We start from the raw sequence: 12,488 nt of genomic DNA, 5'->3' as shown, positions 1-12,488 counted from the left end.
TAGAGTCAAACACCTTGCTCTATAGGATTGGGCGGCCTGGCTGCCATCCCAGAAAAAAAGGTCAAGCTGTTGGCTAAGAAATCAATGAAACAAATCCTGGCTATAGAGAGGCCAACCCCCTCTGAAGCTTTTGTGTAGGCCAATCCTGTCTAGTGGAACTTTTGAGAGGAAAGGTGTTAGATGCTGGCAAGAGAAACGAGTTGAGGGGCAAGGATATGACCCGCTTGCACTGTACCCAGCCAGTCCACTCCCTACTCCACCCCCAATTCTGTTCCAAGTGTCAGTCCTGGGCATTAAAGCCCAGAAGAGGGGAAACTCCTGCTCCCTAAGACTGACAACTGAAGGGTTCCTGGACCAATATGCTAATGGGAAGGTAACATGGATCTGGTCTGGTAGCTGTACATAGGTGACACCTCAAGTCATCCAACTGAGTTTAAAGGAAATTGAGCTAGTTCTGGCCACCTTAGAAAGAAGTCCTCTAAGTTCTACTTGACCTAGGATGTATGGGAAATAGAGGCAGGGCCTTGGTAGATGTCACCTCTAGGGACCAGGTTCTGCTCTTCCTACAATCTGTAGGGATGCTGGGATCAGAGAAGATAAAAGGCTTGCAATTCTCAAGGCCATGGCTACCTTAATTCCTCCACAGATGAGAAAGAATGGCTAGATCCTAGTGGCCTCTTAGCAATGGACATTTGTCATTCAGTGGACCTAGACCTAGGTTGATCAGTCACAGGACAAAAGAGGGTCATTTTCAGCTCTGAATTTGAGAAGGGAACTGCTGACTCTCAGAGATCACTTCTACCAGGGTTCTGCCCTGACTTCCCTTACATTTCCATGTCTGTGGGATTCAAAGTGGACCTCTAAGGTGGTCAGAAATGGCTTAATTTCCCTTGTACTAACCATATGGCTTTGGACATCACCTATGTATAGCTTGCCTGACCCAAGGTGCCTCTCCATTGACAGTAGTCCTACAGCCTAGATAGCAGTTTTTTCCTTTTAACAGGGAAGTGTAGGAGAAAAAAATTGAACCAGTTCCATCCCAACTCTGCCCTACACCATTAGTGCCAGGTGTTAGAGGTCCTGGACTGGCTGCTCCTGATGCTACCTTTAGGACTAGCAGGGGAAGGACAAAATCATTCCATTTTCCTCCTATAACTTTTGAAGACATGTAAGCAAGTGTTGGCTGGGGTGGGGGGAAGAAGAGGAGAGGGAGTTCTACATGATATATTAAAAAGAAACAAAAAACCAGAAGGGGAACAAAGTTCAATGGCAAGGGGCAGTGCTGAGAAGAGGAAGCAGTAAACATATTACACAAAGCCTGGTATCACAAGGAAGGGATGGGGGGGGGGGGGAGTAAGACAGGGCAAACAGCTTAATGTAGGTTTTTCAATGGTGACCAGTCAGAAGGGAGAAAAGGGAAAAAAGTGAGTCTGGGGGAGTATCAAATTCTACGGCAAAAAAGGAAAAGACTCAAAGAAGTTGAGTAGAAAGGCAGCTATCTTTTTGACTATTACTTTAGAATGGGGTGTTTAAAACTCTTTGTGGCAGTTTTAGGCCCAGCTATATTAGGGATGGGAGCAAAACTGAAGGGGGATGAAGGACAACTTTCATTCTACTGGGTTAAAATGGAGCCACTGGAGCTCCTCCTCTGTGCCTCTCCGCCATGCACAATCTCCCAATCTCCCCACTACTCATTGCCTCTTCGCTTTTGCTCTTCCAGATCAACTTGTAAAAATTCCCCAGAGTGAGCAGAAAATCAAGGGCCAAAAAGGGTTCACTACCCTTTGCACCACCCTTAAGCCACATCCCATGAATTCTGGGTAGAAGAATTGGAGGAAAGCCGTTGGAAAGCACAGAAAAGGGGGTCAGAACACAGAGTAAAAAGGCCAAATATTTTTTACTCTGCACATTGTGCAGTAAAATGAGTTGGGGAGGGGTAGAGATGTCATGGATGTCACATGGCTGGAGGGAAAACTATAGCCCTGGGGAAGGCTTTCCTGGGGACGATCAGGGCCAGGAGAGACATGTTTCTGATACAGAGGGAGTGGTGCTGCTGAGCCACCTCCACTGGAAGAAGATGGGAGTGCACCCATGGGAACATGAGGGATGGAGTCCTCCCTGAGGGCTTGGCAATGCTCAGACCCATCCCTCCAAGGTTTACAATGCAGTTTTTAGCTCTGGGGTCACCACATAGCTCTTCTTCCAAGCCCAGGGGAGAAGCAGCTGCCAGGAAGGGAAAAGGAAGAGCAGCTCTAATCTCAGTGGGACAAGGGCACAGCAGGGGGTGCAGTGAACCCCCAGAGCTAGGGAGTCCATCCTTGTCTGCCAGAGACACAAGAGAAAACACTCTCCCTCAGCCAAGGGCTTCTCTCTGCCCCCCACCCCCACCCCTGGGCTGTAGATGGGGTGCTTGGTTGGATTCTACAGTTCATCGGTGGGGCTGTGTGTAAGAGGAGTAGCTTTCTGGACACCCTCATCCTCCTCAGGGTGAGGGTCCTCCCCTAGGTTTCCTGGATCCTTCCTCTGCTTGCTGTTCTTCTTGTTGGATGCCTTGCCTTTGCCACCCTTTTTCTTGGCTTTCTTCCCTCCCAGGGCTGCTGTGTCCCCTTTCTTGCTGATCCATTGTTCAGTCAGGCAACCTGGTGAAAGGAGAAGGGAAAGGACTGAATGCTCAGACAACCAGCACCAACCAAGAGGGTTTTTCTGCCAAGTACCTCAAGGCCATTAACTACTGGTCCAGAGATAATTGTACTAAGAGGATGCTGAGGAAAAGGAACATGAACAAGGATACAAGGGACAGCCATATTATTCATTCAGGATGCAATGGGTTCGATTCCCAGCTCCAACTGTTAGCTGTGTGATGCTGAGCAATTTACTTAACCTAGCTTTCTTCCTGTATATAAAGGGGACTTAAAGCATTCTGATCAACCATGATTTGCGAGGATGATTTCAAAGTATAACCCTCAACATGCTATTGACTTCATGCATGAGAGGTGATGGACTAATAGGTGGAACAGGACACATTTTCTTGGACATAGCCAACATATCCATGCTTGACTGTGCTTATTTGTTATAAGAGCTTTATTATTCTTTTTGTTTTCTAATGGGAGAAAGGGAGGCAGAACAGGGAAAAAAATGAATTCTTGATAAGTGAAAAAAAACCCCACCAAAATTTAATTTAAAAAATGTTTTCACACTCTGCCTTTCTGGATAGTAAGAAAGCAATTTTGCACAGAATAGAGCATAAAATGTGAGTTCTTTAAAAGGCATGATTGTTTTTCATCTTGTCTTTGTACCCATAGTAGGGTGTTTTACATGCTGCAGCAGACACTGAATACATACTTGGTAGGTGAACAAAAAAGTGCCACATACTAGTCACTCTGGTTTCATCTTGGGCCTTTGCCTCTGATTCCCACTATCCAACAGCCCAGGCACATATGCTTTGCCTGGGCCATATGTTAAACTTATCTGATATCTACTTTGGGGCGGCTAGGTGGTGTAGTGGATAAAGCACCAGCCTTGGAGTCAGGAGTACCTGGGTTCAAATCCGGTCTCAGACACTTAATAATTACCTACTTGTGTGGCCTTGGGCAAGCCACTTAACCCCATTTGCCTTGCAAAAAACAAAAAAAAACAAAAAACAACCTGATATCTACTTTGTTAATATTCTGAATCTTTTTCAAAACCATGTGGAACCATAACCTCCCTGAATAATCCAAGGCTCCCCTCTATCATCTGAGATCCCCACTCCATTCCCATTTTCCCAGGGTATTCTAATGAGGGTAAATGACCTGAGCACTCCTTCAGTGCACTCCCCTCCAGACTCACTTGTGTCTTTCCCCTTGAGCACATGATTGGCGCAGAGAAAGGAGGTTAGGTCCTCTTCCTGGTGGTTCCGATACCAGTCCTCAATCACTTCTTCAAATTCCTCCACCAGCACATCACACTAAGGCATAATTCGACAGAGAATATAGAATTCACAGCTGGAAGGATCCTCAGAAATCAGTTAGCCCAATTTCTTCATTTTTATAAATAATATAAAAAGGAAACCAAGGCCTATCTGAAAACCTCAGGAAGGGATACTGACATAAACCACTAACACTACTGAATCCATTTGAAATCTCTGTTGGCAAGGTCATATTAAGGTGTTTTCTAAGGAGGCTCTTGTTTCTATTCAACATGGACTCTGGTTCCTGATCTGGAAGACAGCCTCACTGACAGAGACCAAAATGGTACAGATGACACTAAGGGGCCTGTGGAGTCGGGAACTCATGTCCAGACATAGAGTAAGTTCATCTCCTGATAGCAGCAAATTTAATAATTTGATTCTACAAACACTTCTCTGGTTCTGTGTGCTAGGTTCACTGTGCTATAATTTCTTGGGGAGATACAAAAATTAAAGGGAGAGGAGGAAATCTGCACAAATAAGTAGGTAATGAAGTAGGAAAAGGAATAATCCAAACAAAATCTTCTATGAAAATATGCAGCAGAGGAGTTCCTTGGGAACATACCTGCTTCTTGAGGTCAGCTACCTCAGCTGAAGTCTCATTCCACAATTCATAAGGAATGTCCATCACCACCTTCACTCCCTTGTGGACTAGGTTGTGGAGTGTTTCAAAAGTCTCAGACATGCCCTAAGAAAAAGAAACATAAGGTATCTGTCCACCTGTCCTTCCCAAGCACTGAAAGTGACAGAAAAGAGGCATCGACTCAAGGTAAAAGACATTTTCATGCTGAGCTACAGGGACCACAAAATCATAGCATTTGAGTTGGTAGGACCTGCAAGTTCATCTAATCCAGCCCACAACAGAACAGGAACCCCTCAGCAACAATGCCAACAGGACCTCTTACATTCTACCTCTGCTTCCTCTTCATCATGCTGCTGGTGCTGACTTCGACCTTCCTCCTGGGCTGCTGCTCAGCAGCTGAGACTTCATACTCCTATCTTTACTCTCTAGCCCCAACCCAAATTTCTCAACCCTTCCTATTCCCCAAATCTCTTGCTGATATTTCTTCAGTGTCCCCTTTTAAACCTGAGGCTTGGGGCAGCTAGGTGGCACAGTGGATAGAGCACCGGCCCTGGAGTCAGGAGTACCTGGGTTCAAATCCGGCCTCAGACACTTAATAATTACCTAGCTCTGTGGCCTTGAGCAAGCCACTTAACCCCATTTGCCTTGTGAAAAAAAAAAACCTAAAAAAAAATAAAAAACCCTAAACTTGAGGCTTAATAATTTCCTGCATTCAATAGGCACTTCTGACCATTTCTGTCACTAAGGCTTCAGAAATCTGTCAAGCCCTTGAGAAGATCCCTAATGATAGTCCGTGAAAAAAACAGAAACCTTGTCTATGAAAGGTAGGATTGAGAGGGCTAAATAAGAGAATATAAATAGAAATTGATAAAGAGGAAGTAGGGACCAGCTTCAGGAAATAAGACCTCCCAAAGTTTGCACTTCAAATCACACCCACACAGATCCACACAAGGAGAATGACAAGACTGATGAGACAGACACGACACAGGCACACACACACACACACACACACACACACACACACACACACACACACACACAGACCCACACATCATATACACCCAAGTCTTAGAGGGAATGAATGAAGGGCAAGATACTAACCTTAGCAAACCGGTTGCTGCCACTCCTTTCCTTATGCAAACTATAATCCAGAAGTCTCTTGCAGATGGTCTCAGTTACTTCAATTAACCGAAGATCTCTGAAGAAATGCCAAAACAACAGGTACTGATCTACCCACCCACTTCCAGTTGGCCCTGATGCTACCACCAGAGGAATGGGGACAAGCTTTTCCTGCCTGGAAGAGATCATAGAATTATAGGATGCCAGAGCTAGAAGGGGCCCTGGAGAGATCATCCAGACAAACTGTCTCCTTCTTTAGATAAGGAAATTGAGGGTCAAAGAAGGGAAATCACTTGCTCACAGTTAAACAATGGCCTCTTGCGCCACTGCTTTCTCCCTGGATATAGAAGGGGGACAGAGAGAAAACTCTTAAGTCCCCATTATCGAAGGCAGGTTTAGGCACCCACTGCTCACTTACGATTTGGTATATTTGACTCTGGAGGCTTTCTGGTCTAGGATGCCATAGCCGGTGTCAATCACTTCCTTCGTCTTTCCTGTCTCCTCAAAAGCTGACTTCAGTTCCACTGCTACATACTTGCATACTAGGTGAAAGACATAGAAGAGCACGAGTGGGTGAATGGATGCCATTTCAGAGGCACTTCCCAGTTGAGGCAAACAACCACTCCTGGAAACAACCTAACTCCTTTGACTGTTAAAAGGGAGCTGGTTCTAGACTCTCAGCTGGAGTATATCACATCCTTTGACCCATGTTCTAAGATTCTTTCAGCACCTATTTAATATTTCTTGTTATTTTCTTGCCCCTGTCAAGCAAATTTGTTGTCTGTCTTCCATGTAATTTGTCTGTTCCAAACTTTTTTATTTTATTAAAAAATGAGTTCTTTAATTTGATTTTTAAAATGTTAGAAAACTAAACTAAATCATTAGTATTAAAAAATTAAAGTATGACTCTAACAAAGATGAAATTAAAACAATTATAAGGAGTTATTTTGCTTCATTATATGAACAATAAATTTAATAATTTAAATGTAATAGAATTAATACTAACAAAAAAATTACCTCTTTTAGCAGAAAAGGAAATAGGATATCTTTTTTTTTTTTAGGTTTTTCCAGGGCAGATGGGGTTAAGTGGCTTGCCCAAGGCCACACAGCTAGGTAATTATTAAGTGTCTGAGACCCGATTTGAACCCAGGTACTCCTGACTCCAGGGCCGGTGCTTTATCCACTGCGCCACCTAGCCGCCCCAGAAATAGGATATCTTGAGTTTTTTTTATTTTATTTTTTAGGTTTTTGCAAGGTAAATGGGGTTAAGTGGCTTGCCTAAGGCCACACAGCTAGGTAATTATTAAGTGTTATCTTGAGTTTTTTGATACTTTTTTTATTTTCAGCTACATGTTATTAAAATTTTTCAACATTGATACACTTACGTGTAAGTCATAACTTTTTTCTACCACCCTCCTTACCACCTCACTCCCCTCAGCTGTAAACACTGTTACCAGTTGTACATATCCATTTTTGTTTAATATGTTTCCATAATATTCATTTTGTGTATGTTACAAATGGCTTGAGAATACTTTGTCCAGAGTGATTAAAATGATTTTTATTAAGATATCTTAACAAAATGGCACACCTCTCTCATGGTAGGAGAGAGGGCCCTCCAACCTTCTTTCTGACACTATTCCCCAATCTGACACACCCTTATTACACATGCTACCCAACATATATTTAGTATGTTCTTCAAAATCCCCAGTCTCCCTTTCTTTGGATTAACCTATTTGATTCTCACCTTGCCACTACTTCAATTACAAAAGTGATTTTCCTAAAGCAAAGATCCTCCCTTCTTTAATCAATTCCCTTAACTCCATATTCCCTCCAGGCAAAAAGATTGTATTTGGCATTTAAAGCTCTTCACAATTTCTTTTCTACCATAATATACATTACTGCCCTCCATGAATTCTATAATCCAGCTATGCCAGCCTTCTTGCTGTTCCTCATATAAAAGGAACTTCTCATTTCTATGTCCTGACACTTGGCAGTTCCATGGTCCAGAGCATTCCTGTGCCAGAAGCAATGCCATCCTTTCCACCTTCTTTTTTCTTCTAAAACTCAGCTCTAGTACCACCAGCTGCAGGCACCTTTCCTGTCTTCCTGGCTGCTGCTGTTGCTGCTTCCCCATTAGGTTATCTAGTACCTGTTTTACACAAAGTTCTATATGAACATTCACTATCTGAATGGAAGTTCCTGAAGGGTGGAGGTCTTACCTTTTTTTTTTTTCCTGCATCCCAGTGCCTGACACATAGTGGGAGTTAAATAAATGCTTACTGATTTTCCTGATTGATTATTCAGGGTCCCTTCAACACGAATCTCTTTACTTGGCCTCACTTGCATGCTGTTTTTTAAATATCTTGGACTACTTTCACATGTCTCTTCCTCTCCTCCAGGCTATAAGCACAAGATAAAGGCCTTTATTTTCTATTTCTTTCTATCTTTTTCACTATGACCATTATACAAAAAGTATTCAATAAGTAATAAATATTGTTGATAGGAGGACAAAATGACTTAACATTTGGTTATGGGTTAAACAGATTCCCTTGCCCCTTTTAACACAATATGACCTAGAGTTTAAGCCTCATTACAATTAAAATACTGGTGGCAAAAGGTTGGAGGAAACCCAATTTACCAGTGACAAATAACATGCCCTGGAAAGTCAAATGATGATAGTTTCTATCATATGCATTAATTAATAGCCTGGAGACTATCTAGGGACACAAAGAAATAATTCTTGAATAATTTCATCAAATAAGCTGGTTCTTTGAGAATTTAAATTACAGATTTCTGTTCCATGCCATCTGCTATCTCCTTTCCTACATTCCTCAATTTGATCCCTTCACTCCAGGAAAGCACATCATCTTTCTGGCTTCTCTGCCCCTTCTCCCACGCCTCTGTATGAATTCTGCAAGGCCTGGGGGTAGAAAATATCCTCCTACTCTACCACCCATCCAACCATAAGCCATCTCCTTAACTCCTCCAAACTTCACCACCTAAGGAGCCCCTCTGGGGATCCCACCCAGAACCAGATCTGGGGAGGCCTGTGGCATAGAACCTAGAAACTCATGGCTATCCACCACCCACACCTTTCCTGGGTAGCTTCACAATCCTCCCATGTGCTGAGGCCTGTCTCTGTCAGGCTCCTGGGCCAGAAGCCCAGCTCTGTTGGCCAGGCACAATAAACAATTATATAAGAATATAAAATTATTATTATTAACAATAGCATAATAAGGAGAAGCCTGAGGGCTGGAATTTGCCAAGTCAATGTGGAACTCTAACCAGCTTTGTTAAATCATATATAAAATGAAGAGGGTGGATAATAAAAAGCTATGCCATCTACCAAAAAAAAGCTTACACTCCCCATTCTGGTATTTATTCTAGGCCCTCCACAATCTGGCTCCAACCTACCTTTCCAAATTTAAAATAACCCTCTTCCCAATGGCTAGTCTAATCTGTATTCCAGCCAAACTAGGTACTCCATTTTCATCATGCCCCTTCTCATCTCCCTGCCTTTGCTCACACCAGTGGTAGATGACTTAGAAGATCAAAATGAACAGTATCTATTTTCTACTGTATTCTTTTTTTGTATTCTGATTTATTTTGTTAAATACCTTTGGCTTACACCATGCCCCATGCTTGGAATGGACTTTTCCTCTCTCCTATTTCCAAGTCTTACCTTCAAGGTTCAATTCAGGAGTCATACCTACCCCTATTCTGCTTAAAATGATTTTTCCCTCCTCAAGTGTCTTTGCCTAGACTCCTCTTTATACTTTTCTCACTTGCTCTCTATCATCCTTAGTTGAAAACTTATTCTTCTCCCTTTTAGATTTTAAACTCCTTGAGAACAGTATTTGCATCAATCTGTCTTTGCATCTACTTAACAGTAAACATTAGGTTGAATTTTTTTTTATATTATATTTGTAAAACAGCAAAAAGTTTACAAAGTATTTTCACATACAATGTCTTATTTGACCCTATTGGGTAGACAGGGTTACAGTCTTAATTTCACTTTACAAATGAGAAAACTGAGGCTCTGAGAGGTAAATTGATTTGCTTTTGAAGCCATATCACTTAATCCCAGGTCTTCTAATTCCTGATCCAGTATTCTTTATTATAAATTCACTTTTGGATCTAAAATTCTTTGATTCTCTCTTTTAGAGGAGAAAAGTCTGACCTCATTCTTACACCATGAACTAAAGAGAAAAAAGGAAATTGCCCTTGGGGCCCCCTTAGTTTCAGGACAAAGCTGAAAAGATTGGGAAGAGGAAGTGAAATCATAAAGGACCCTACCTGTCAAGAAGGTAGGACAGATGGAGGGATACATGACCCAGACAGGGGTTGGGGAGAGCAAAAACAAGTAAAATGAGATATTCTGAATTGAGGTGAGGGAAAAGAAGAGAAGGAAACAAGTGAGAGCCTGGCCTATATGATTATAATATCTCTGAGGACAAGCATAGTGTCTTATCAATCTCTGTCTTCCCCGGAATCAAGCATAGCGCTCTGCACTTTTAAAAACGTTCAAGTAGTGGAGTGCAATTCTCAGTTCAATTCATCAAATTTTTATTAAATGCCTGTATGTACCAGGAACTATCCTCAGCACTGGGACACAAAGATGAAAATGTGGCCACAAAGTGTTTACCATCTAATACCTACAGAGATAACGGTACACTATGCTATAAACTAAAATAAACAAATATTAGAAGTGGAAGAAATGATCTAGATGATCCTTTCATTTATTTGTGAGGAATATGAGACCCAGAGGAATGAAGTGAACTTCCCAGGGTCACCTGGCTAGTAATCAGTAAATGTAGGGACTTGAGCCTATGTCTGGAAGAATCAGGAAAGATTTCCTGGAAGAAGCAATCACTAAAGGAGACAGTTTTTAGAATTTGAACTTTCCAACTTTCCTCCTTTCATGAATAATAATCAAGAATTAATTAACAATAACAACAGTAATGATAATGGTAGTAATGATGATGATAGCTTACAGGTATATAGGGTTCACTAGGGAGGAGCACTGGGCTAAGGGATTTACAATTACTGACTCATTTGATCCTCATAACCACCCTGAGAGGTAGGTGCTATTATTACCTGAAATAGAAGGGGAAACTGAAGCAGACAGTGGTTAGGTGACTTGCCTAGGGTCAACACAGTTGGTAGGTGTTTGGGGGTATGATCTAGTTTTTATGTGATTCTGATATTTATGATATTTGTGGTTTTTATGATTTTTTTCCACATAAAATGTAGGATTTATGTAGGACTGAAAAGCGTTTTATTTGAATTGTAAATCCACCAGGTCTTCCTGCTACCTGCCCAGTGCTCCTTAGCTGTCTTGCTGCCTTCTCATTTTTCTTATCTTCCCAGGAACTTGAAAACCTAGCTGTGAACTCTTTTGAAGCCTGCCCTTCACTCCTCCCGCCCCGCTTCTGTCCCACCCTGCCATCCACAGCTCGCTGTCCTGTGCTTCTCCTTGGCTTCTCCCAACAACAACCCAGGCTTTCCTGACTGAAGCAAAGGTTGCCCAGCGGGCACCAAGGGGCAGGGCCTCTGAACTCGGGCCCTCCTGACTGGGGTCCTGTTTGCTTCTCCGCATCATCCAGTTCAACTATCATTAACTAAGGCCAGGCGCTGACCTTCCTCAGGGGCACCCTCCCCTCGCTAGCTCCCACTCTTGCCCCCTGGCACAGCTCCCTTGCCTGAGGCCCAGGCCCCCTCTAAGCCCCGCCCTCACGACAGGCCCCGCCCCGCCCTCGTGATAGGCCCCGCCCCTCAGGCCCCGCCTCCGCCCCATCCGGCTCCGCTTCTCCTCACGCTCCTTTCGCCCCCATCCCCCCCAGCCCGACCCCACCCCCCTCACCCTCGCACTTGCTGGGCAGTCGGACCCAATCGGTCTCCTCAGCCGAGGCGCCCAGCTCGGAGGGCGAGAGCAGGAGCAGCAGCAGCAGCAGCAGCAGCAGCAGCAGGAGGCGGTGGGGCCGGGACTGGGGAGCGGGCAGCGGCGGCGGCGGCAGCGGCCGCTCCATGGCCGGGCCGGGCCGGCGCTTCCTCCCCCCCCACCGTGCGGCCGCTTCCCGGAGCCACTTCCGGGACTGCACACGTGCCTGGGCGTCACCACGGCAACGGCGAGCCCCTCACTCTTCTTCCTTCCCTCCTTCTTCGCCCAGCAGCCCTCACCTCCCGTCCTGTTACCTCCGGCTCGCTCCCACAACCAATGAGCGCTCGAGTGCGGAACAACCAATGGGCCTTCGACGGGGGTTCATCGGCAGACCAATGGAAAAGGGAGGGCCGGTGCCGGCTTGGGCCAATCAGAGAGCGGATGGTGGCTGCCTCGACCAATGGCATCGTCGCGATCTGAGTGGGGGGGGAGGAGAGGAAGCTGGCCCCCAGGGAGGGGTGAGAAGGTGGGACTAGGAATAAGCACTAGTTTTTATGTGGTTCTGATATTTACGATATTTATAGTTTTTATGATTTTTTCCCACATAAAATGTAGGATTTATGTAGGATTTAAAAGCGTTTTATTTGAACTGTAAATCAACCAACAGGCATTTATTAAGCTCCTCCTATGGGCCAGTTATTGAGCTAGATTTCAGGAGATACAAAGACAGAAGTGAATCAGATCCTGCCCTCAAGGAGTTTACTTACATTCTAGGGCAAGTCTGGTGTACGTGTGTGTACACATACACGTGTACATGTTTGTGTGCATATGTTGAATGTGTACTACACGAGGCAAGGCAATCGTTAGGGGATGTGTTTGTGTGTGTGTGTGTGTGTGTGTGTGTGTGTGCATATATTGTGTTTACTGACTGAGGCACAGATAATCAGGCTCAGGTTACT

General features: G+C 44.1%; 1 protein-coding gene across 3 annotated transcripts; it reads right to left on the bottom strand.

The window, feature by feature from the left end:
* Nucleotides 1–1,878: 1,878 nt before the first annotated feature.
* On the bottom strand, nucleotides 1,879–11,817 carry CNPY3 (canopy FGF signaling regulator 3). Of its 3 annotated transcripts, XM_074236985.1 has the most exons (7): nucleotides 11,512–11,570; nucleotides 7,868–8,048; nucleotides 6,067–6,190; nucleotides 5,631–5,727; nucleotides 4,512–4,634; nucleotides 3,829–3,946; nucleotides 1,879–2,639 (listed from the first exon to the last, which is right to left on the bottom strand). In XM_074236985.1, the coding sequence occupies exons 2-7, from the start codon at nucleotides 7,992–7,994 to the stop codon at nucleotides 2,422–2,424; spliced, it is 807 nt and encodes a 268-aa protein (XP_074093086.1). In that variant the 5' UTR covers nucleotides 7,995–8,048; nucleotides 11,512–11,570; the 3' UTR covers nucleotides 1,879–2,421. The 3 variants fall into 3 exon arrangements, with proteins under 3 accessions (XP_074093086.1, XP_074093087.1, XP_074093085.1); XM_074236986.1 differs by lacking the exon at nucleotides 7,868–8,048 and having other exon boundaries at nucleotides 11,520–11,817; XM_074236984.1 differs by lacking the exon at nucleotides 7,868–8,048 and having other exon boundaries at nucleotides 11,512–11,716.
* Between the last annotated feature and the right edge of the window lie 671 nt (nucleotides 11,818–12,488).

This window comes from Macrotis lagotis, chromosome 5 (assembly GCF_037893015.1).
Source record: "Macrotis lagotis isolate mMagLag1 chromosome 5, bilby.v1.9.chrom.fasta, whole genome shotgun sequence".
Lineage (NCBI taxonomy): Eukaryota > Metazoa > Chordata > Mammalia > Peramelemorphia > Peramelidae > Macrotis > Macrotis lagotis.
The sequence above is the reverse complement of the archived record's forward strand: the minus strand, read 5'-3'. Positions and strand labels throughout refer to the sequence as shown.

What these genes read in the sequence shown, in the direction of transcription:
- CNPY3 (XM_074236984.1), bottom strand. Translation starts at nt 11,677, where the DNA reads ATGGAGCGGCCGCTGCCGCCGCCGCCGCTGCCCGCTCCCCAGTCCCGG. An exon ending in AGAGTCAAATATACCAAATC is followed by an intron (nt 5,728 to 6,066) that starts GTAAGTGAGCAG and finishes GCATTTCTTCAG; the next exon opens with AGATCTTCGGTTAATTGAAG. An exon ending in TAGCTGACCTCAAGAAGCAG is followed by an intron (nt 3,947 to 4,511) that starts GTATGTTCCCAA and finishes ATTATGCCTTAG; the next exon opens with TGTGATGTGCTGGTGGAGGA.